The sequence below is a fragment of the Fusarium fujikuroi genome, chromosome FFUJ_chr09, assembly GCF_900079805.1.
Source record: "Fusarium fujikuroi IMI 58289 draft genome, chromosome FFUJ_chr09".
Lineage (NCBI taxonomy): Eukaryota > Fungi > Ascomycota > Sordariomycetes > Hypocreales > Nectriaceae > Fusarium > Fusarium fujikuroi.
Window position 1 is genome coordinate 2,271,481 of NC_036630.1, and position 23,971 is coordinate 2,295,451.

Here is a 23,971-nt window from a genome sequence, read left to right on the forward strand (position 1 = left end):
TTGTGAGCATGGTCAAAGTGAGACAACAATCAGCCATGTTGTGCTGAAATGACTGAGAGGGGTTGAATAGGTATGCTGACACTTACACTGACACTGACATTGAGATTGGAGTCTTGTACAGGAGGATGCAAAAATAAAACGTCAAAGTTTAGCGTTCACTGCACGAAACGCATCTGGTTGGATTTCTGTCGCTTCGGACCAAGGTCTGAGGCTTCCATCATCTAACTTCGGCTATGGTAGCTTCAATTAGTAGCGAGTTTCATGACAAACATTATTGCCCCCATCCTCGCCCTTGAGAAATTCTACGTTTACCATAGCACGTCTTTTGCCATGATCACAAAAGAATTGGCAAAGATTATCTGACATGCATGAGTTCACCATGATCTAATGGACTTTGTGATGAGAGAGAAGTCGTCTTTCATCGTTGTAGTTCATCTGTATTTTCCTTTTCAATAATGATATACTGATAGAAAGCCCGGAGAGGCATCAAGATACATCCTGTGTGTTCGCTATTCCCTTTAGCTGATCTCGCTCTTTTCAAGCATTCGCTATAAAATTCACAAGTACCTAGCAAGACGCCTCCTGATGCGACGCAACCAGTTTCTGAACCTTCCTCGCTCTTGTTGCTCCCCCTCCCCCTCGTCATCCGATGAGCTGATAAATTGCGCTATATCAGCCCAGATTTGGTCTCGTAGTTGTCTTTGTGCTAATTCCCGCATTGTTTCCCAGGACTCTTCTCTTTGCTCTGGACTGTGATGGTCCAAAGGCAACGGGGGGCGTAGCATTCTAGGGCCTGTAACGTGTCTCAGCCTTTCTATGATTGCTCATGTGGTCTGAAATACGATTCAGGTGTAGGAGAGGGAGGCTCCGACGTACTGGAAGGTCCTGGTACTACGACGTCGCGCCCGTTATTTCCAAGTCTGTCATTCTAGGCAACTGGAGGGAAGTCAGGCGAGCCCATTGCATACATTTCAACATGTTTCTTGGCATTCTTATTAAATTCGGCACGATTGTTCTGATACTCTTGAGCAATGCGCTCCTCAAGAGGGCTATCAATCTGGGGCTCCTCTAGGAGATTTCGAAGGCCCTCGAGGACGGCGCGGAGCTGCGTGCTAGGTTTCCAAGCATCGGGCTTGAGGAGGCCAAGGCAGATGTTGCCTTGGCCGTCGTTTGTGACGTTGGGGTGATAGATTCGAGTGACGAACTTGACGACAGGCGGCTTGAAGGGGTACCCGGTTGGGAGGGTCAGGACGATTCCGAATTTGCCTGGGTGGTAGGGAGTTGACTCAGGTGCCGTGAGAGTTACATGCCAGGTGTAGATGGACTCATCAGGTGGGAGGGAAACGGAGAAACCCTCTGGCGGGTTTTGTGAAATCTCAGCGAATTCCTGGAATATGTTAATGGGTGGTATCGAGGATGGAAAGGAGGAGGGTTTACCTTCGTGATACGTTTGGACATTGTCGGACGATGTAGCTGTTACCTAGCTTATGGATGGGGGATGATGTCGTGCCTGTACTATACTTGCAGGGCTATTCTCTCGATGGTCTCGATATTGAAATGATGAAGAGTTGAGCGATAGAGTGTTTGCGTGATGTAGATGTAGATGTTGTTGTTGGAAGCATGGAGGAGGAAGAAGGAAAGGAAAGGTATGACGATGGTGGGGTACCTTGCTGTTGGAGGCAACAGCTCTCGATGTAGGTACCGACGAAGCTTAGCGCAAGGCACCTCGCCTTTACCTGTAATCCAACCCCAAGAAGCAAAAAGAACTTCTGATGCTAATCCCGGCTGCCAAGATTAAGGGCTGCTGCAATATACTAAACATACTTAATTCTTTATTCTTACTGAGGATGAGGATGAGGATCCTAAGGTTTTTGCCTTCTCAAGCTTCTGTGGGGCTGGCTCTGGATGAAACGTAGTGGAGCAGTCAAACTATGAGCAAGAACCTCTATGTTAGGTACTTTAGGGAAGCACTTCCATTACCATGAGATATTGGCGGGACTTTGAAAGAACTGACCTGAAAGACTTAGGGAACCCTTCAAGTGTTGGACCCTGATAAACAGTTAAGAGAATCTAAGTAATCGGATGTAGGATTGAAACAGATGCACGTTGGCAGAGATTGGACGCCGGAGCATAGCGCATGATGGCACCCTATTTCTCGAGAGAAGACTACTTTCACCCATGAGGTAATGGCTCCAGCCTGAGAGGATCGAGTATCGAAGTTGTTCAACACAGAATCAAGGTTACAGGGGCTTCAAACCGAGGACAACCCTGATAACTGAGGGCCATGCTGCTCATACAAGTACAAATCGCATTACTATTCTTCAAACACTGAATCACACATCACCCAGAAACTCCCTGAACGAAACTTTTACCCTACCAAGGACTTGAATCGTCAATTAGCTTGCTCCTATACCACGCATCTCCCCAATGTATATCTAAACATCCATCATCGGCAAACATCCTTTTGAAACAGACCATATCGCTCAATCCTAACCGTCGGTACCACTGCTTCTGAATGTTGCGCACAGCGCAGCATAGTGATGTGTGAGATCCAACACATTCTGCGGCAAACTAGTAGCTTGAATGATGCTTCGGACCTTCACTGCTCCCTCGTCCTCGATCAGAGTCCGTATCGTGTGCAGTAGCTCGGGGCTGAACTCGCTGTACCATCGGTACTGCCATGTTACCAGTCGGATCACGGATGCCACCGTCTCTCTTGTGCTCTTGGTCTTTTCAAAGACACGTAGGATGCCGGCGAGGGCCTTGGGGCTGAATCGGATTGATAGGCATGCGCGATACGCCTCGACGGCTTCGTCGACGTGCTGAAGACGCTCGGCGAGAGAACCAAGGATCTCCCACTCCTCTGCCGACTTCTTGTACTGCATCTGCTGGGCGCGGTACTGGGCCATCTGGGTACGCCAGATTGTGTAGACACGCAGGTCTTCGTAGAGCACCATGAAGAGGCTGTCTAGCCAGCGCTCACAAAGGCGCTTGGTGTTGAGCTTGGACAGATGCTCATCATTCTTGGTTGTCTGTGGATTGTTAGCTTTGGTCCTGCATTGTGTGAAGATAAACCTTACCTCGCTGTCCGCCTTTGCCTCGCCTGGATCGATAACATTAGAAGGCTTCTCGATCTTGCCCTGTTCACTGGTACCGTTGGTGGCAGGGAGCTCCTCGCCAGCTCCCTCAGCTTTGGAAGCGGCCTCATCAAGCTTCTCTACCTCTTCGTCCTCAGTCTCTTCATCTTGGTTGACAGTCTGATCAGGTGTGCCCCGCAGACCATCTGTACTAGGAGTTCGCTTTGTTGAAGAGGCTGGCTGAGTAGCCTCCTGCTTCTCTGTGCGGTACTCATCCTCCATCACAAATACATTACTCCTGATCTTCAGCAGCTGGTCCCAACCAATCTTGGCAGTCATCTCGGTCAGAATATCGTACGCTTTCTTAAAAGTGCCCCTGTAAGATGCTGCTCGTAGATTGAGCAAGCTAGGGTCAACCTGTTCTGAGTATCGCGATTCAGGCTCGCTATCAATCTCGTCAAGGCGAGTTTCAGGGAGAGTCGGCAAGTGAACCTCCTTTGGTTCTGGCATCAGAGGCGTGTCCTTGTCTTGGTAAGTGAACATAGGGCATGAGTTGAGGATGGTAAGCGCATTGTCCCAATCTTCCATGGCTACGTAAACCTGAGCCAGTCTCGCCCAGGTGCTGAACTCGGTTGGGGCGGCGACAGTAGCGCGATCCGCACAACCAAGAGACATCTTCAGTCTTTCGTCTCTGAGCTCAGGCGTAGGGGCGCTCTTGGCCTTGTGCAACAAGAATTCAGCTTGAGTGTCGAGCATGACATAGTCCATTGGGGTCTCTTGTAAAGATTGGTGAAGCGTTCGGACGCCAGCAACCTCCTCGTGTCCCATGAACATGACCTTTGCCAGCAGAGATGATACCTCGACGCTTTGCGTTCGGAGCTTCTCAAACAAGTTGATTCCAGAGGCATAGCGTCCAGTTGTCTCGAGGTACTTGAGCAGACCCGTAGTTAGGTGATTCGACACGTTAGTAGGCACCTGAACCACAGAATCGGAACCCAGCTGCCATCCTAGAAAGTTGGTTAGCCTACGTAGAGTAGCCAGTTTGGGGTCCCATACCCCTGAAGAAGAGCTGTTCTGCAGCATGGAGGAAACGATGCTCGGTTTCAGTGTTTGTCACAGGATTGAATCTTCGAACACCCATAATCTTTCGAATAGTATCGCCGCTACCGTCGTCTGCGTACGAGTAAGCTCGAAGAACGCTGCATAGATAAGTCTCCAGCCAAAGCTCGTCCGATGCCTTCCTCTTTTCGCCTCGTTCGTCGACGCAGTAGCTTTCTACGGTTCCAGGGATCGATACGTGTACGCGCATGTCGAGTCGCGAGAAGGCATTGTAGCAGCTATTCAGAATTAGGGTCTGCAATCGCGAATGCAGGGGCGCATAGGAGTCATGACGTACCAATAGACACCCTCGACAATCTTGTTGGTCGCATTTGGCCCAGATTCTTTGTAGGTCAGGGTATTAATATATGCTGCTAGACTCGCAGAAGAGGATGCATCGACACCGGTAACATGGTGGTAGACACCAGTCTTTAGAAATCAGTTCCTGGTCTCCCTTGCGCCGAGAAGCTTGCGTACCTGTTTAGCTGGGTTTCGCACGGCATGTTTGAGAAGATGAACAAGATCGGGAGGACCAAGTTCTCTTAGACCAGAGAGGGATTCGGTTCGTGCATCGATCGACTCGTGGAGGATCTCCTCGGTGATTCTATCACGAGATTAGCTATATGAACGCCAAGGATATTGCTGGTGTTGCGCACTCAGGGACCGCTGGCGCGACCATGACGACGAGCTCCTCGTGAACCGCTAACGATAATCAGAGTCGAAATTGAAGCGAAGGCTGTCGAAATTGACTCGTCTAGGGAATAAAGAGGGGAAAAGTCGAGGTCGGTTGCGATCTCTTTGTTCTCGAATCGAGAACTGCGGAGCTGGCGTAAGATGTTGAAGCCAACCGTTGTTGGTCCCTCCCTAAGATCTGGCCTTGCTCCTTGCTCTCCTTGATAGCTGGAGCTACGTACTGAGTTAGTCCAGGCCACGTTAGGGGCCGTGCAGCTCAAACACCGCCACATCCACGTGCTCCTACCGCAAACCGAGTCCCTGTGTGGCGTAATGGGGCTGAAATGACCCGCGTCTTAGAACGCGCTTTCGTCAGGGCAATTAATGAGGTGGACATCCGCTAAGCATACCCAATTGACCCCAAACTCCCATCAAAATAGCCAACTTGTTAGGATAGATACTCTATCGCACACACGAATGTCGGCTGTTGCTCTAGAAGTATTGCGACCGCCAATATGGTATGATACCCAGATTTGGGAGAGGACGTTTGCTAATGAAATATTAAAGCCGGCATTCCAAGCAATCAACCTCGAGCCCGAGGACAATATCGACGAACAAATCGATACCACAAAGGAGATCCATGTGAGATTGACAGCTAACGAAGCAATCGCGAACAATTTCTGACCTATTTCAGGTCGACGAAGCTCTAAAAAGGTTCCAAAATGCCTTGAAACTCCATGCACAAGGACCCCGATCGCGCGAAGCTGCCGAAAACGCATACAACGAGCTATTCGAATCCGAGATCTTCAAATACCGAGAAGCCAAAACCGACTACGAACGAGCAGAGCGACATGCAGACGGTCAACCAGATGTGTCCAACTTGGATCATTCCCTCACAGATGGAGGATTAGATGTCGATGCCGGAGGGGCAGATGGTGTCGCTGCCAGTCTTTCTCAAGCGCTCTATTTATCGTACAAAAACTACGGCCAGTTCTTTGTCGACAAGTACAAGGACGAGTCAACCTCAAATCCGGCATTCAAGGAAAAGACCCGACTGAAGTACCATGACGACCACGCAAACCAAGTTTTGGATAGATGGATGGCTGCTTTGGACCAGGACCCGTCCGATCCAGAGCTCTGGAGAAGGGCTGCTCGTTTCGCTGGCGCCATGAATAGCCACCGTATCAAGAGGTATTGTCTTGAGGCTGCGATTGAGTTGGATGACGACCCTGCTGTTGTGGAAGTTGACCCTCCCTCTTTAGCAGAAGGCATGGCAGGTGAGCAGTTGAAAGACCATCTGCAGCTTCTTGGCGACGACATGGCTCTATCGCATCCGATAATGGCTCCCTGGCTTAAGAAGAAAATGCCTGCTCTTCTCAAGCGCCACCTTGATCCTATTCCCTTTCTACCCGACCCGACTAAGTCATTAATACCACCCAAAGACCCCATTACTCAGGATCAGACTGCAGAAGACACGGAAATGAGAGATGCCGAGAATGCCAGCCGCAGCGATCCTAAGACAGTGTTGTCGTGGGCAAGTCTTGGTGATGAAATCATAAATCGTCTTACGAATTATACCGAGGTATTTGACATATTTGATGAAATTTTGGAAAGCAGCGTGGACGAGGCTGTCGTGGAAACACCCTCGAACGATTCTGAAAGCATCAGTTCAGAAATTCAAGTCGCGATAGGAAGGCCGATCCAGCCAGCGGAATCGTCTGAGAAGAGTAGCCCTGAAGCAGAACCCAAGGATCAAAAAGCGGCATCTGAGGCCACCGAAGACAGCCAAAAGGCTGCTGACCAAACCAGAAAAGAAGCCAATGGAGTATCAACAAGAAAACGATCGCAATCTGCAGCGGGACTGCCAGACGGCGCGGAAGAAGAGAATGCGACCGAGAAACGCAGTAAACGAGTTCGACGAAGAGAAACACTACAAGCTGAGGATTCAACTGATCCCAGCACATTAATTGCTAATCAATTACAGCCTTATCAAGGCGCTGACCAAAACCTATTCCAAATGACCAAGAGCGTCCTGGAAAATCTGGGCGTGGACGACAAGTCGACCTTCGATTTCATCACTGAACTCATTGATTCGTGTGCTGTTGAAGACCGGCCAGGCAAGATTGCAAATCTGGCCGCAGGGGATCTGAGCAGTGCTATTGTTGACTTTCGCGAGGAGGTCGCCAAGGTGTTTTTGCACAAGAATGAACAAGCCCCTCTCGGTCCATCATCTTTCTTGGAGCATGCGAAGACAAGTTCGCAAGACCAGAACTCAACGCCGACTTTCAATGAGACCCAGGGCTTAAGGTCGTTTGCCACCAAGATCGGAGAATCTCGATCGTGGATGACCATTGACGATGTCGCATATGAATGGGTCAGAGCTGTTAGCCAGAGCTATGCAACAACCAAGTGGTCCGACAAGATGAAGTTATCTGTAGTCCAGATGCTCAATCATTCGGACGCAGCATTGCATCAAAGGATCAATGAGAAGATTGAGTTGGCTGCTGGCTCACCCGAGAAGCTGGCCGAGCTCGAAACCATCGTCCCTATGATCTATGAACTTCATATCGACGTATACGAGCTCATCACCAATCCCAACAGCGTTGTGGATTATGCAACTCGTATGAAGACCAAATATCGACTCGGCCGGTGGCTTAATGTTGCTTCTGCTTACATCCAGGCACTCGATCGCCCTTCAAATGATGAACTCTCAGCACGTTTCTTATGGACCTCAGTTCTTGTGTCTTCACATTCTGAGCGTCCTGTGCGCGAACACATCCTTCTCATGTGGACATCTCTACGGGATCACCTGACAGATGAGAATATTCCAACCATTTCACTGCCAAACAACGTGGTCATGCCGACGATCTCCCCACAAGCCGCGGATCGCGAAATCTCCAAGCTCACTACAATGGACTTTTTCCTCGGATTATTCCAGGACAACATGGAGGATCCAGTCTCTGTCATTGAGACGCTAGAGCCTGTTCTCAACCCTTCTTCAGTCTGCGTTCCCGATCAGGAGACAGAACCCGAGAGTCCATGTACTGAAGACGATGATTCAAGCTCAAGCTCAAGCGACAAACAAAAGAAGTCGCTCTCGGACTGTGCAAGTCAGAGCCTGCAAGATTTGTGGAAATTTCTTCACAACAGTAGCACAGAGCTTAGGTTGTTTCTGTGGTCACGTTTGGGAACCGCTTACCACGCTATTGGTTATCCTACCAAGCAATTCTCTGGTTATCTGAAGAGCATTGAGTTGATTGTATCAGATCTGGAAAGCGAAACATATGCCAACACTCCGGCCGACTCCAGGAAGTTGCTCTTTATGCGCACTCTGAAATCACTTGATGAGCTCCTTATAAGTGCACTGTATTCTGCGCTCAATGATAACACGGCTTTCGAGATCATTGACGACGCTCACATCAAATCCACCACTGCCGCGCTCGCCAAGGTCAACTGTTTACTGCACGTGTCGAGCCTCTGCGAAGATGAGGTCCGCATTGGCCTTAAGACAGAACGACCTGGCAATGCTGCTTCAAAGGCAGCCCTCCAATCACTCAAGAACAGGTTGAAGGAGATGCAGATTCGTGCATGGTGCCTCCAATACACCATGTTCAAGGCTGGCATCAATGAGGACAATTGTATAATCGGGCCCGAAAAGGACCTGGCCGACTTCCTCGCCGCCATCCACCAGGTTATTGGCATTCGCAAGTTCTGCAAAGCCTCTAACAAAATCTTCCTCAAGGTCATGCGCGTCGAACTTCTCAAGCTCAAGAACATTGAGAACTGGGAAGACTATCTTGGACAAGTGCTCTACGATTTACATGGCCTCAAACTTGGGGCAGGCGTTTGGGAAGTTCAGGATCACGCCTGTCCTCCCGAGAAGCTTGAGAAGCGACAGACCATGCAACTCGTGGAGAGGGTTACTATTCTCGCGAACCGCATGCCGATGAAAGATCTTCTCAAGTCAGATCTCAAGACAACAATTGACCACATGCAGCAGACTCTTGGCCAAGCAAAGTCGACGTCTCAGATGTACCACAATCTCCGCAACTTTACCGAGTACTTGAAGAGGCCTATACACCCACTGCGCCTGTACCGAGCCCTTACTGGGGAAGTCTCAGTCGACGCTGTGTCTGTTAACACGCCGGAGACCATCCTCGCGACTCATGGCTGGTTCTTTTTGCTCGGCATGATGGCTCTCACCAAATTCAAGGGTGTTGACTTGAACCGTAGACAGACCCCTGGCGCAACCGACGATTTGCGTATTGGTGCGACTTTCTTGAGACTCCAACTTCAGTTCACTGCAGACAGGTGGGATGCCTGGTTCCGGTTGGCCGAATGCTTTGACTACGAATTGGACGAATCGGTTCTTTGGACTGCTGACAAGATGAATAAGGACCGACCTGAGTTGGTTAAGTTCCAGCGAAATGCTATCCATTGCTATACCCTCGCGCTTTCACACTCCCGTAACGTGGAAGTTGAAACGCATGATGGAGACCCTTTGCATGACCTGTATCACAAATTTGCTATGCGAATGTATGCCTCGAGCCGTGAGCCATTCGCTATGGAACCGTTCCATCACTCTGATCAAGAAAGGTACTTTATCGAGGATATGGGAGCTGGAACCTTCAAGAAGATTTTGCACCCGCAAATGAATGAGTACAAAGTCTGGAAATTCGCAGCCAAGCTGTTCAGGATGGCAATGCAACGAAAACCAACCGATTGGAAGTAAGTCGAAGCCCCCACGTAGGTGTATGCCGAGTCTAACAGTGGCAGGAACCCGTACATGCTCTCCAAGTGCTATTGGAAGATGTACCAGACCTCTGATGACCAACTCGACGTCAAGGACATAAAGTCCAAGATCAGCATTGAACTACTGATTCATACACTTCAGAAAGCAGTCACGGTAGCGCACAATGCTCGACGGGGTAGGAACAGCGATCCTATCCTCGAGCCACATTACAAGATAGTTTCCATCTTACACAAGCTGGTGATTCGAGGAGACTTATCATCTAAAGAGGCTGCTGCGATCTTAGCTGAGCAGCCATTTGGCCTAGCTGTCAACCCTGATGACCACTTTGCATCCTTCACAGAGCCTGAGGATTGGGAGGAGTATATCATTCGCAATCTCACCAAGCTCAGAGACAAGGATAAGTCTAATTGGCAGCATCGCATCATCATTAGGCACGCCAGAATCCTGTTCGATGAGGCCAACGAGGCACAGGGCAGCGACAGATTAGTAGAAGCAAAGGCTGCTTTCGGTATTCTTCGGGATAGTATGGTCACTAAAACGATGGTTATGAACGTCTGGAAGTGCGATGCGGAGCGACCCGGTCGGCATCACGTTTACACAGAGCAATACGTCCGCTTCATGACCAAGCTGTTGGTCATCATGTCAGATCGCAATAATCTGGAGCAACTTCTGAGACGCCTTCGGAAGAAGGGTGCAGACTATTACCACTTCACCGATTTATGGCAGTCTTGCTGCATGGCTTACCTCAAGCTCTTGCGAGAAGGTTACCATGTGTCACCAGTCTCGGACGACGTGTTCAAGTCTCTTTCCAGCGAGGAGTTCGAGGTTATTGGAGAGAGAATCGCAGACTGGGCTGCAAGCGACGGTGCTGACATTCCATTGTTCAACTGCATGAAGGAAACCATCGAGTTGAAGAAGCTCAATGCTAATCTTACGAAAGTGGCACCCATTGATGATCTTCTCAATGATTGCTACTCCAGGATCTACTCTGAGATAGCCAAGACACTGCCTGGCCCAGACCCTAGCAAGGTCGTGGAGGAGCGACACCATGCTAAAGAGGTTGCGGCCCAGCTCGAAGCAGCGCAAGCAGAGGCAAAAGCCACCAGCTCGCTCGCAAATATTCTCAATGCGCCCAATGGACAGGAGAGCATCACAGGCACAGCAACTCCCATGGAGACAGAGAAGCATGAGGCTGCACCACGGGCACGAAAGCTTGGCGTCAGACGACCTGATGTCTTGCGCAAGGCTGAGCAAGCAGTCGTCCGAGCTCTGGAGGCGCCCAAGTCAAGTAAGAGCAGAGTTGGCAGTGTCTCGAGCGGTAAGCGTGGTAGCCACACGCCTATTCAGCATGCAAGCGATGCGGGCAGCGATGAGGAAGCTGATGCACAGATTCGGCGAGAAGCTGGTCACGACGTTGATATTGATATGAAGGATGCTGGAGATGAGCATGAAGAAGAACACGAAGAGGATCACGAAGACCATGAGGAAGAGCATGACGAGGACCATGAAGATGGCGCGGATGAAGACAACGGCGAAGAGCACGCCGAAGATAAGGCTGAGAGCGAGGAAGGCAGCATTCATGATTCAGCCGATGATGAGAGTGACCTCAGCGATGTCCCCGAGGACTACGATGAGGAGGTGCCTCCTGGGCTTATCTTCCCTAATCTCAGACGGCATAACGACGAGTCCAGTGGCGAAGACGCTGATAGTGAAAGTGAGGGAGACGACGAAGCTGAAGAGAGCGATGGTGAAGAAGAGGCTGAGGAGGTGGCCGAGGAAGAAGAGGAACACGACGAGAGTCGTGAGGATGGCGAAGAGACTCTGGGCAACGAGGATACAGAGTTGGTGGATGGTGAAGAGGAAGAAGACGAGGTTGACGGCGATGAACGACGAGAGGATTGGGACGCGGACGATTCCGTAAGGGCTGAAGCGTGGTGATTATGTTTTGTGGACGGCGAATTGGCGTTTCAGGGCAGTTCTACTGGGTATCTTCATAGATAGAGGCTGGGATTGGGCTAACTATTCGCTGTATCATTATCACACTTAGAAGTGGCGAAGAAACGATTCGTTATTGTCACGATTATGACTGAAAGGATGCCGTTACACACTTTTGATCTTGCTAACACTTGGATGAGACTAGACGATGTTATGACGAAGAAGACAATTTAATTCCTAGGTTCAGACCATATGGATAATAGAAGAGAAAGCCAGTCCTTCCGGAAGGACTTGATCCATACTCGTACAGTGCTCGATGCTCTGCTCAAACTATTTCTGAACGAAGATATCGTCCTGAGCGCCATCCATGAAACCCATTCGCTGGTTGTAAGTAGGAGTTTTGCCATTAGGGGGGTTGACGTTGTTGCCTTCAGCCTCTGCACGATATTAGTCACCGACAGCCACAAATCGACAAAGATAAACTTACGGTTCCATGCCATCATCTGCTTGGGTCCAGGGACACACTTGGTAGGGTTGTCTCGGCAGTAGACAGGAGGCTTAGGCTTGCCGAGCTTCTTGGTGGAAGTACTTCCAGTGACCTTGCAGCGATGGTTCTGCATGTACATGTTTGGCTGGCCACCTTTCCATGGCGTCAGTTATGTTTTCGTATACGAGAGGAGTGACTCACAGCCATCGGGGATCCAAAGCCACGCGCAGTAGCAGCCTTCCTCAGGGCATGCAGGCATATCGGCTGGGACGTCGTACCAAGTCTCGCGAAAGAAAGGAGAACTGTTTCGTCAATTTAGGACCGTGAGTCTTAGACTGGAGTCTTACTAGTATCGCACAGAGAAAACAACAAGGTTATCCATGGTGACCTTGCTGATATCGCTCTCGTACGAGATAGCCCAGGCTGTTCCACCAGTTGACTCAATGTTCTTGGTGTGCAACTCTCCACCCGAGCCATCACCACCGTCCATGAGACAGCCACCCTCAGGACCTCGCCAAGGCATAGAGCGGTTCTTGCCATCCTGCCATTCCGTAGTCAACTCTCCCTTGTAAGAGAGCGTCGTGAAGGCACGGTTGTTGGCAAGTTCGGTCATGAAGGATTTACCGGCTGGAAGCTCGAGGAACTCGCCCTTGGGAGGGGGCACGGCATCACAACCGCGGTCGGCTTGCATCCACCATTTGGACTTGGGGAGATCGTAGAGAGGGTTCACGGCGAGGTTGGTGTTGGCGTTGTCGACAGAAGAGTCATTGCCGCCCTAAAGAGTCAGCATAGGATGATGAGTTGTAGAGGAGCTTTACTTTGCAGTACATGCCCTTGTTCCAAGAAGCAATATGAGCATTCGCCGAAGCGACGAGAGTGAGAAGAAGAGTAGAAGTATACATGATGTAAAGAATGTGACGATATCAAGATCAATGAAAGAATGGACAGTGTAATCAATACACCTATAACGAATGGAACTACAGATCAAAAGCATTCCCCATCCTACATTTCATCAACTTATATATATACAAATTTGCTACACGCAACAATTGCACCAAAACTCCTTTCATCTCAAGATGGTGCAACTTCTGGGAGCGGCCGCCTTTAAAACAACAGGGATAAGAGATGGAGTCTGGCGTTGGCGAAACAAATGCTGACCTGCCTGGGGGGTATCAGAAAACATGAGAATCGCGGTCACCAAACCGATTCTCGCATTTTTGTAACCCCGGGGCCTGCGCGAAGCCATTCGGGGTTAAAGCACGAGCGTTGAAACTTGTCAAGATCTTCGTGATCCCTGCGTAGAGCGGCCGCTTTACTGGGACGGGGTTGTTTCAGACTCTGCTTGGCTGGGGAAGGACAAGATGATTTTTTGGGAAAGTTCATAAGGCTGAAGAGTGAGAAGTTACAGTCAGAATCGACGTAGTTTATGAGTAAGGGCTGAAGTTAAGGAGAGGTTGCGTAAAGTCCAGTCAGTCCATTCAATCGGGCTTGATCGAGTTGGACTCTTGATCTTTAAAGCTTTGACAAGGAGAATGTAAGCGGGCTTGGCAGGCTGGGCTGATGAACTGTGATTAAAGTGGGAGAGCTGAGTGCAACTTTGAAACACCAAATATCTTTAGTGATAGTAAGTAAATGAGTTAACTCGTCATTTAAATTAGAGGATCCTCCGTTGGCGCACTCATCGTATAATCTTGAGCAACCTACAGCCACTCCAGGTTACAACTGAGTAATCCACACCTCCTGGCCAAGATAGACATTGAAACACTGAAGCAAGCATCGAAGAATCCTTCGACTTTGACACTTTCCCCCCGACCTAAACAACGCCGAACTGCCAAAACTCCAGTCCAGGCACCAGCTTTTAACCCTCCTCCTTGTCCATGTCGTCTCTCCCCCGCTTGCCGCCCTTCTTGCGTCCTTTCAATGTGCTGCCCTTCTTTCCTCTCTCTTCAGTGAAGGACTTCATCTCGACTCTGGCGTGGCGTTGAGCTTCCTCGACACGGGTCTGGAAAGTGAAGACCTCCTCCTTCTCGGTGGGATACTCTGAGAGCTTCTTGCCGAGGGCAGCCTCGATTCGAGTGAAGATCTCGACGTCGTACTGCGTCACCACGCTGATGGCGATACCAGACTTTCCAGCTCGGGCTGTTCGTCCGACTCTGTGAATGTACGTCTTGGAGTCCTGGGGGAGATCGTAGTTGAGAACAACATCAACCGAGGGGATATCCAGACCACGGGCGGCGACATCAGTAGCAACGAGAATATCTCGCGTGCCGGAGCGGAATTTGTTGAGGGCGCCTAGACGGGAAGTTTGAGAGAGTTGACCGTGCAGAGGAATGGCGCCGAATCCAAGGGTCCTTAGTAGGATGGAAATGCGCTGTGTCTCCCAGACTGTTCGAGTGAAGATAATCGTGGACTTTCCAACATGCTCGTTGATCAGGTAGATAAGATAAACGTCCTTGCGAACATGAGGAATGAAGATGTAGTGCTGGAGCAGAGTCGAGACGGTCTGGTACTTGTTGGAGCTGATGCTCACACGAACAGGATCTCTCAAACTGGCACGCTGCAGACTCTCAATCTTGGAGCTAATTGTCGCAGAGAACAGGTATGTGCGTCGCTCGCGGGGAATGAACTTGAGAATCTTGTCGATACTAGGTCCGAAGTCCATATCCAGAAGTCGATCAGCCTCGTCCATGATCAAGTACTTGAGCGTTCGCAGCGAAAAGCCCTTTGTCTTTTCAAGATGATCCACAAGACGACCAGGTGTCGCAACAATGATATGAGGCTTCTTTCCGAGGGCAATGGCCTGGGGGACCATGTCCAGACCACCGACAATCACAGCGCATCGTAGGGAAATGAGCGATCCGAGAGCTTCGAAGGCTTGGCCGATCTGGGTTGCCAATTCACGAGTCGGGGCGAGGACGAGACCGAATAGAGGCTGGGGCTTGTCGAGAAGAGCCTGGAGGACGGGAAGAGCAAAGGCAGCTGTCTTTCCACTGCCTGTTTCGGCGAGACCGATAATGTCACGGCCTTCGAGAGCGACGGGGATGGACTTTTCTTGGATGGGTGTGGGGTGCTTGTAGTTTAGCTTTTCGCAAGCTTCGCAGAGTGCGTCGACGATGCCCTGACAGTTGTTAGACACAGAAAGTCAATTAGTAGTTATCAAGACATACGAGATCCTTGAAGGTTTTCTTGGGGGCATCCTCAACTGCCTCCTCAGCAGAAGGCTCCTCTAGAGTAGCGGACTCTTCCTCAGATTGCTCCTCCTGAGAAGATTCAGGCTCAGCTCGAGGGGGTTTCTCCGCAACGACCTGTTTCTTCTTCTTGGGCGCATCGTGCGCAACTTTTCTTCGTTTTGCGCCGAACATGATGGACGATGTGTAAGTAGAAGAGAGTTCCCAACTCCAAAAAAAAGATCATCTTTTGTCAAGACTTCACATAAACTTTAGTGGGGATGGCTTATCGCACGTGCGCTAATCTTATCGCAGTCCCCGCCAAACTTTTTTTCTTTTCTGCCATTTGCGACAGAGAGCAGCTCCAAAGCAACTTTTCGACAAGTACCCTCGAAACAAACAAATTTCTTCACAATGGCGCGCAAACGAACAAAGAAGAGAACCCACTTGGGCGCCAGCAATCCCGATGTTGACTCTGCCGGCCATGCATCCGCGAAGGATCCCAAGAGCATGGTCATTCGAATTGGCGCTGGTGAAGTCGGTTCCAGCGTTAGCCAGCTTGCGGCCGATGTGCGAAAGGTCATGGAGCCTGGTACTGCGGCTCGATTGAAGGAGAGGCGTGGAAATAGACTAAAGGATTACGCTTCAATGTGTGGTCCTTTGGGTGTTACTCACTTGATGCTGTTTTCGAGATCGGAGAGCGGGAACACCAATTTGCGAATGGCCTTGACGCCTCGAGGACCTACGATGAACTTTCGCGTGGAGAAGTACTCGCTGTGCAAGGATGTTCAAAGAGCTCAGAAGCATCCCAAGGGTGGCGGCAAGGAATTTATCACTCCTCCTCTGGTAAGAAATCGTCAATTGTTGTTGACATGCCTTTGCTAACCATCTATAGCTGGTCATGAACAACTTTACCCGCCCAGACTCGACTAGCAAGTCGAAAGTTCCTAAGCACCTTGAATCGCTTGCCACGACCGTCTTCCAATCCCTCTTCCCTCCCATCAACCCCCAAGCTACACCGCTCAAGTCGATTCGACGAGTCCTGCTGCTGAACCGCGAGCAATCGGAGGAAGACGATGGTACATTCATCATTAACTTCCGGCACTATGCCATCACAACAAAATCCACCACAGTGTCTAAACCTTTACGGAGACTGAATGCTGCTGAGCAATTCGTCACTACAAAGACAAGCCGGAAGGGCAAGATGCCTAATCTGGGTAAACTTGAGGATGTAGCCGATTTCTTGATCGGAGGCGAGAACGGTGATGGATACATGACAGATGCGACTAGCGGCAGTGAGGTGGATACGGATGCTGAGGTTGAGATCCTGGACTCTACAACCCGAAAGGTCTTGTCTGCAAAGGCTCGACAAGCAGCCGCCCAGAACGAAGCTGAGCCCGAGGCGGAAGAGGAGAACGTTGAACGCCGCGCCGTCAAGCTCGTCGAACTCGGACCCCGAATGCGCCTCCGCCTAACCAAGGTCGAAGAAGGTCTCGCCGACGGCAAGGTCATGTGGCACGAGTACGTCCACAAGAGCAAGGAAGAGATCAAGGAGCTCGAGAAGCGATGGGAGAAGCGCCACCAAGAAAAGGAGGCACGAAAGAAGGAGCAAAAGGCCAACGTCGAGCGCAAGAAGGCGGCCAAGGCCAAAGACGGCAAGAAGGACGACGACAAAGAGGACGAGTTTGAGTATGAGTACGATAGTGATATGGATGTGGATGAGTTTGACAGTGAGGGCCTGGCAGGTGATGCCGAGTTCAAGGTCAATGAAAAGATGGAGGAGGATGGAGAGTGGGAGGATGAGCAGGAGGAGATTGCCAATAGCTGAGTGGGAGACGGTTAGAAAGTTGAGGATTGCATGCTTTGGTTTGGCGTTGTGTATAATGGATTGGGCAATGAATACCTTTGTGATTCTTTGTGATTACATGATGTCTCGTGTTTTTGTGAAGTTTGCCAAACCGTTGTGCATCCTAGAGCTGCCCATGATCCCACAGATGGTGTCGTACCCACCTTGTGCTGTCGCATCTCACATTGAACTTGAAACGTGAAAGCGCGGCCATCGCCCTTGCATGACTGGTTTAGGGTAAGCATGAGGCCAGAAACGCCATGTGAACCATTTGCAAAGGACAAGGTATTCGCTCTTCAACTTCCAACATTTCATCATCAAATTCGTCAGTTTATTTACCGGATATCCTGACTTCATTCCTATCTTCGGGAATTAGAGACAGCAATATCTGCCCACTACAGCCTCACTTTCGCCCAAAGACCAGGGTCGAGTTGTCGTGCCAACTGTGTTCCACGAAGAGTCTCATCACGCGCCTCACCGTTCAACACATCGTCAACTACATCAGAAAACATGTTTCGCATACCGTCAAGAACTCTAAGGACTTTCGGTCCATCGCTCAAGCGAGCACCGGTCGGTGTACGCTTCTCATCAACGCAGACATCGACGTCCAGCAACGCTCGTTATGTCTGGGCATCCGCAGCAGTTATTGGCACTGGCACTGGTGTTTATCTCTTCAGCGGTAAAGGCGCGGCGAAAACTTTAACAAATGAAGTCCCCAACCTGAAGGAGTTCTCCTCGGAGAATCAAATCCCGACCAATTCACCTGTCAAGGAGCTCATCATGGAGGACGCAGATGCCAAGCTGCGTGAAGATGCTCACACTTTTGTCTTCGACGGAAACGGAGGTGTCAAAGGAAGAGTGGACTTTGCTCGTCTTGGCAGCAATAATCCGATGGAGGATGAATGGGACCTCAAGATAGCCAAGGGCGTCGGCGGAACAAACACCCTGTATGCTGGAGTTTACGATGGACATGCGTGAGTGACCTGGAAGCATTGGGTGTGAGCGATGCTAACACAAGCGAAAGAGGATGGGCAACATCTAAAGTGTTGAGAGCTGCTCTTGTCCCATACGTGTCGAATGCTTTGTCAAACATCACACCCACCAGCTCAAATGAGCTAGTAGACGATGCAATCAAGAAGGCATTCGTCCGTCTTGACGATCGTATCTTCAACCAAGCACAAGAAGCGCTCGAATCAGGCCAAGACCAAGGCTCTGCTTCTGTCATCATCGCCGTCGCACCCGCTATAGCTGGATCTTGTGCCCTCCTAACAATGTACGAGCCCAGGACCTCCACTTTACGCACCGCTGTCGCAGGCGACTCCCGTGCTGTTCGCGGCATGTGGTCTCCCAACACAATCAAATACGAAGTAGATGTTCTGAGCAAAGACCAAACTGGCTTCAACCAGGACGAGGTTGAAAGGCTCGACAAGGAGCACCCTGGAGAGATCAAGGACATGATTAACCCTGAGTCCGGTCGACTCTTTGGAATGGCAATCACAAGAGCGTTTGGCGATCACAGGTGGAAATGGCCAGAAGAACTCATTCGCAAAGTTAAGCACGATTTCTACGGTACTGCACCGCGACCAAGTGCCAAGACGCCGCCTTACATGACAGCCCGACCGGAAGTAACAACAAGAAAGATCCAGACGGAAGACTTCGTAATTCTCGCGTCCGACGGTCTTTGGGATATGATGAGCAACGAGGACGCCGTGTCGTGCGTGTCGCGCTGGCTAGTCGCCAGGAAGAACGGCAAGCCCGAACCCTTCAAGGAGACCAAGTTTGAGGGAAGATTGGAAGACGGATGGGTAGCCACGCCAGAGCATCAGGTCATTGAGGATCTGGACAACGCGGCTGTTTGCTTGGTCAAGAATGCTCTCGGAGGATCAAGACGGGGACTGTTTCTGGGAGCGATGACGACGTATCCGCCCATGAGCCGGAATGTGAGGGATGACATGACTGTGCAGGTGATCTTCTTCAAGGATCCTTACGAGAAGAACTAGAGTATGTCGTGAGTGATTGTTCTCACTGTGGGTAGTGTAGAGGTCAAAAAGAAAGGTCTCAGAGGGAGTCGAACCCTCGCTGGCGGAATCAGAATCCGCAGTCATAACCGTTAGACCATGAAACCTTAGATCTTCGGGTAGCAGCGGCATTGCAGAGTGCTCTCAGATTCCGCTCCGCTCGCCTTCGACTCGATCAATTGTATAATGTTCAAGGCACTTCGGTTTCTCTTGTTTGCTTCATTGTAGACTCGAGCCGTAGGCTTGTAATAGAGGTGTTGGCATATGTTTTGAGGTTCAGGTGGTGACTTCTGGCCGTGTCTCGATCTCTCAAAGAATTACCATTCAACGCTGCCAATTACACATGGAACCTTCAGCTCTTCTTCCTCAAGAATTGAACCTCAAACTTGCCATCCTCGTCCGACTTCTTGATACCACAGACGTCGTTGTCTCTTCCAGTTGCCTTAGCCCACTTCTGTACCTCACCATCCAACATCATATCAGCCCCGGTGGTGCCGTCAGTCATCTGCGCTGTCTGCGCAAGACTATGCCAGGTGTTCCCAAGCGCCGAAGCCTTGGTCTTTAGCACAAAGAGAATAATCGTTGTGAAAACGAGTCCAAGATGTACCGCAATAAGTACAAGAACAATAATAAGCCCAGCCCATCTAGTCGGTATAAGTCTATCTTCCGTATGGATAGTGTTCACAGGGTATTTGAGATCATATTCTTCCAGCCAGTTGTAATAGACCATCTGATACAGCCGAGTCATCAGACCTTGAACCGCCGTGGCAGGATCTTCGGTTTCCTGTATAATGCTCTGGAAGAGCGAGATATGCGCCAGGTTCGCTGACCATCCTTGCTCGACTTCTTGTGCTGGCGACATCATGCCCCAAGTCGTATTGGACATTGATGGATGTTCGAGCCCCAGAGTCCTGTAGTATGGATCGTGGGTCGGTCCGTCTTCCATCGGAACGCCCTCCACAAAGTCTACAAGACGAGAACTGACGTTCAGGCGCCGTCCGATATCGAGTTCAAGAATCTCGCGCTTTGCGAAATCTTCCCCGTTACCAAGTTGAAGACGAACGCTGTCAATCTTGTCGGCATTGAGACTGGGTTCCGTAGTGGTTTGACGCCCAGACATACTGACTTTGTATATCTGCGCAGGGTATGTGTTGACGAAACAGAACGTAGCACTTAGGACATGATCCCCATTGGTATCGTATGCTTTGGTCCATACATCCCCCATCTCATAAGTCAGATTCCGTAGACGTTTGGGCGGGGGACCTCCATTGGTATCTCTAAACCCTTCTGCAGCAATATTGGTTGTCGCATTGACGACGAGCATTTGCTGGAAGCTGTGTTTTCTTTCTGTCTTAGGATCTATTGGAAGCTTGGGTTGGGGCATGAAAGAGCCAGAGTAATCGCAAAGCGACACAGGCCAGCCTGTCAGCTCGCCTCTATCTCGACAATACAGCATACACTGAGATGGACCTGTCGTATTTAGAACCGCGGACACACTATCTTTTGCATCTCCGAAGTGCGGGCTAATCATCCCGTGGGCGGAAATACTCGAGTTCTGCAACGGAGGCGCGCGACAAATGGTACGAATGTTGGCAACCAAAGCAGGTCCATCGTAAGACTCAAGCGATGTTCTCGAGGCCGCTTCCGAAAATGGCAGCATGGCACGATAAATATCGCCGGTATCACCGTACTCGGATTCCCCAATTCGTTGCTCTGCGAAGCGCCATTGCGCAGATGGCTTAGATCCCCAGTACGTAGGGCCCTTGTAGTTGAATCGCCAATCGGCAGGGTGTTTGGAGGCGATGGCATGTTCATGCGTCACGCCCGGGGAGGCCACCTTTGCTGTAGTAAAGTCAGAGAGAAGAATGGTAGAGATAAATGTCGAAACCGCCATGATAGTCAAGCCCAGGATAATAATGAGAGAGTACAAGATGCTCAAGGGATTTCTTGTAGTTTGCCTGAGGACTGCTGGACAGATGTTGATGAAACCCGACTTTGAAGCTCTCTCAGAGGATAGGATTGGAACGTCATTGAAGCGAACGCCTGTAGTCTCGAGAATAATCGCCGAAAGTGCGGCTGCAACGACACTGGCCTGGACTGCGATAGAGGTGCGTATGATTGCAGAGCATATGGTGGCGACTCGGGCGGCCCAGCCGGTTGTGACTATGGTCTTCCAGAACTGAGGCTCATTGCGATCATGCGCCAGATCAGCACCACGCCAGAGATATACGAGGACACCGCATGAGGCAAGTGTAAGAGTCGTCCCAAGTACAAGGGAGAGAAAGCTAAGGAGTCCGATGCTCTGCCATAGAGTGAAGCGTCGTCGTGAAGGGTATGCTTGCTCGGCCGAATTCTTGGGAGCGAGGTCTGGGTCAAGTAAGCTTTGGCGAGAGCTGCATTGAGCCTCTGTTGGATTTGTATCTTGAGCTTCAATCGACTCATTTTGACCTCCTCTATGAAAAGTTAGAACCGGAGGACTGAGATAGCAGAGAGGTTAGGTTAGGTAATACCTCGTGGACTCGGTGCGCTGTGCTTGGTACTCAGCCATATTTACTCAATCAATACTCTATCAAGCCTGATTGAGTATCGGAGATTTAGGGACGGGGACAGCCTTGGAACTTGGATTTAAGCATATTTAATGCTACTGCCTGGAATCAAAATAGTTCAAGATCGACATTGCTGACAAGGCCCCAGCCTCAGAGGCTCAGCGAAACATGCAGCTTTCAACCTCTCACATACACCAATCAACTCAGAGCCGTACTGGGATCAGTGGATGAGCCGTGAAACCATACGTCACTCATCACTTGGCAAGCGAGCCGATGCATATACTCGCATCTGCATATCTTTTACCATTTCTGTCTTAACGTGGTAGAAATGAAACTTAGTCTCAGACACCGAGAACTTCCGCTCTTAATATAACCCTGTTCCTAGAGTTTTCCTACTATGATAGAATTCACTGGGCCTCTATCAATAACGATCATTTGATGTAATGGTGCAAGAGACCTGGCTGTTCCATGCAGTATTTAATCTCGAAACGTTCTACTTAGGATTATTGACAGGCGTTATGGGCGATCCGGTCTTGAAAAAAGCCTTGATGTTCTCGAAAGCCTCTCGCTCCCCTCTCTGGAAAGCTACATCTGTCAGACCACCAGCATGAGGCTGAACGACGACTTTATCACTTGTTCTGAAGTAATCGTTCACATCAGGCTCGTTCAAAAAGACATCTAGTCCAGCACGTGTAATCTTGCCACTCTCCAAGGCCTCAATAAGGGCACGTTCATCGATGATAGCTCCCCGTGCAGTATTAACGATGAAAGCACCGTCTTTCATTGCTGAAAATTCTTTAGTCGAGATAAGATTCTCTGTTTCCTTGTTCAGAGGACAGTTGACTGAGACGACATCCGACTGGGAGAGTAAGTCATGCAACGATGGGCAGTACGTAGCGCTGTACGTTGCTTCTTCTTCAGCGCTCAACTGTCGACGATTGTAGTACTTGATCCGCATGTTGAAAGCAACAGCTCGCTTGGCAAGATACTTCCCGATGGCGCCCATGCCTATGATCCCGAGTGTCATGCCTAAAGGATCTCTACTGGGAACAACAGGACCTCTCCAGCTCCCTTCGCGCACTGAGAGCTCACCGCGGTATGTGTCTCTCACAACAGCTAAGATAAGAAAGAGAGCCATATCAGCGGTAGCTTCAGCGACGGCATCAACGCTGTTGCAGAGCCAAATCCCCTCTCGAGTTAACCAATCGACATTGAAATCGTCGTAGCCGGCTGCTGCCGAGGCAATGATCTTGCAGTGAGGAGCGAGAAGTTTGAAGATATCTTGGAAGGGGCGATAAGGAGCTCTGCCCATTCTGACGATGAAGGCGTCGATTGGGCCGTGTTGCTGGAGCATGAGAGGGAGCTTCTCTAAGGCGTCTTGGAGGTTACTAGCATCAAGGACCTGAGCTCAACTGATTAGCCTCCGGGGCGAATTTGAGCAGGTAGAAGTATTGAGAGGATTATTTTGACTAACCTCATAATCAAAATCTTTCTTGAAGTCTTCGATGTACTCATCACTGATGAATTCGGGTTTTCCGAGGGCGACGACGCGGGGTTTTCTCTCTGAGTCGATTCCTGATCCCATGATGGTAAGGATTCTTAAACTGGTAGAATTTGTAAGAACTATTCCAAAAAATGAAGTTTACACGGCTATCAAAATTCTTGACGGATATAACCTGCGAGCACTGAGTGTACAAATTAAGAGTCACGAGGTTGTTGAATTTGAGGCTGAAGTGGAGATATATCCGGCATTCAGAATAGATGCCGATCCATGTTGCAGATTACGAATGATAGCCATTTTACACCAAAAGTGCAAGAGACACACGAAGCTGACGAGGACTTATAGAAAATAAGCGCTTCAACTGTCCTAAGCGTATATGCGGGTCAAGTTATAACCGTCAGCCTTTTTTAAAGCCTAAAATGAACTATCTGAACCTTTGATTATTGGTCGAATAGCTACTCAAGCTTCATACAAGTATACGAGTTCGACGACAGGAACAGATTTGGATAGCAGTAGAGATACCGGGGGTGGACCTAACGATCCGAGATTTATTCTACGTATCAATCAGAGTACATGCCTCAAATGAAGCAAAAATATAGACTATGGTAGGTGAGACAAAACAATTAGAAGCTTCTTTAGTTTGCCTGTGCACCCTCAAGTTCCTTATGAATTTCTAGTCATCATGGGCTTTCCTCTCGGATCTTGACTTCTTTAGAGTGGCTTTCACACTTCACCTTCACAGCCCATTCCCAGGTAAGACACCAAGTCAGCCTCATGAGGGGTCAACTCCCTCCCTCTTGACCTGCTATCTCACAGCCCAGCTGATAAATACCCACGTCTGTGGTCACTTTCACTTTCACTTGAATCTTCG

The 23,971-nt window shown here is 49.8% G+C and overlaps 9 protein-coding genes, besides 1 other annotated feature; 3 read left to right on the plus strand and 6 right to left on the minus strand.

Moving 5' to 3' along the window:
• Positions 1-928: 928 nt before the first annotated feature.
• On the minus strand, positions 929-1,458 carry FFUJ_09457 (probable ubiquitin-protein ligase UBC4; the record flags this gene model as incomplete). XM_023568638.1 has 2 exons in its annotated part: positions 929-1,387; positions 1,438-1,458. The coding sequence occupies 2 exons, from the start codon at positions 1,456-1,458 to the stop codon at positions 929-931; spliced, it is 480 nt and encodes a 159-aa protein (XP_023435803.1).
• Positions 1,459-2,489: 1,031 nt separating this feature from the next.
• FFUJ_09456 (related to BUD7 protein) lies at positions 2,490-4,854 on the minus strand (the record flags this gene model as incomplete). XM_023568639.1 has 6 exons in its annotated part: positions 2,490-3,032; positions 3,081-4,084; positions 4,134-4,414; positions 4,474-4,604; positions 4,653-4,779; positions 4,832-4,854. The coding sequence occupies 6 exons, from the start codon at positions 4,852-4,854 to the stop codon at positions 2,490-2,492; spliced, it is 2,109 nt and encodes a 702-aa protein (XP_023435804.1).
• Positions 4,855-5,324: 470 nt separating this feature from the next.
• FFUJ_09455 (related to transcriptional corepressor HIR3) lies at positions 5,325-11,538 on the plus strand (the record flags this gene model as incomplete). XM_023568642.1 has 3 exons in its annotated part: positions 5,325-5,489; positions 5,542-9,575; positions 9,624-11,538. The coding sequence occupies 3 exons, from the start codon at positions 5,325-5,327 to the stop codon at positions 11,536-11,538; spliced, it is 6,114 nt and encodes a 2,037-aa protein (XP_023435805.1).
• A 327-nt stretch (positions 11,539-11,865) lies between these two features.
• FFUJ_09454 (uncharacterized protein) lies at positions 11,866-12,924 on the minus strand (the record flags this gene model as incomplete). XM_023568643.1 has 5 exons in its annotated part: positions 11,866-11,972; positions 12,023-12,175; positions 12,224-12,324; positions 12,370-12,797; positions 12,841-12,924. 5 exons carry the CDS (start codon positions 12,922-12,924, stop codon positions 11,866-11,868), a joined length of 873 nt encoding a protein of 290 aa, XP_023435806.1.
• A 956-nt stretch (positions 12,925-13,880) lies between these two features.
• On the minus strand, positions 13,881-15,384 carry FFUJ_09453 (probable DEAD box protein (putative RNA helicase); the record flags this gene model as incomplete). XM_023568644.1 has 2 exons in its annotated part: positions 13,881-15,140; positions 15,190-15,384. The coding sequence occupies 2 exons, from the start codon at positions 15,382-15,384 to the stop codon at positions 13,881-13,883; spliced, it is 1,455 nt and encodes a 484-aa protein (XP_023435807.1).
• Positions 15,385-15,603: 219 nt separating this feature from the next.
• Positions 15,604-17,017, plus strand: FFUJ_09452 (related to mating protein SSF1; the record flags this gene model as incomplete). XM_023568645.1 has 2 exons in its annotated part: positions 15,604-16,035; positions 16,085-17,017. The coding sequence occupies 2 exons, from the start codon at positions 15,604-15,606 to the stop codon at positions 17,015-17,017; spliced, it is 1,365 nt and encodes a 454-aa protein (XP_023435808.1).
• A 528-nt stretch (positions 17,018-17,545) lies between these two features.
• Positions 17,546-19,035, plus strand: FFUJ_09451 (related to Type 2C Protein Phosphatase; the record flags this gene model as incomplete). XM_023568646.1 has 2 exons in its annotated part: positions 17,546-18,009; positions 18,060-19,035. 2 exons carry the CDS (start codon positions 17,546-17,548, stop codon positions 19,033-19,035), a joined length of 1,440 nt encoding a protein of 479 aa, XP_023435809.1.
• A 53-nt stretch (positions 19,036-19,088) lies between these two features.
• Positions 19,089-19,160, minus strand: a tRNA (tRNA-Gln).
• Positions 19,161-19,405: 245 nt separating this feature from the next.
• FFUJ_09450 (uncharacterized protein) lies at positions 19,406-21,601 on the minus strand (the record flags this gene model as incomplete). XM_023568647.1 has 2 exons in its annotated part: positions 19,406-21,506; positions 21,564-21,601. The coding sequence occupies 2 exons, from the start codon at positions 21,599-21,601 to the stop codon at positions 19,406-19,408; spliced, it is 2,139 nt and encodes a 712-aa protein (XP_023435810.1).
• Positions 21,602-22,092: 491 nt separating this feature from the next.
• Positions 22,093-23,184, minus strand: FFUJ_09449 (glycerate/formate dehydrogenase-like protein; the record flags this gene model as incomplete). XM_023568648.1 has 2 exons in its annotated part: positions 22,093-23,001; positions 23,074-23,184. 2 exons carry the CDS (start codon positions 23,182-23,184, stop codon positions 22,093-22,095), a joined length of 1,020 nt encoding a protein of 339 aa, XP_023435811.1.
• Between the last annotated feature and the right edge of the window lie 787 nt (positions 23,185-23,971).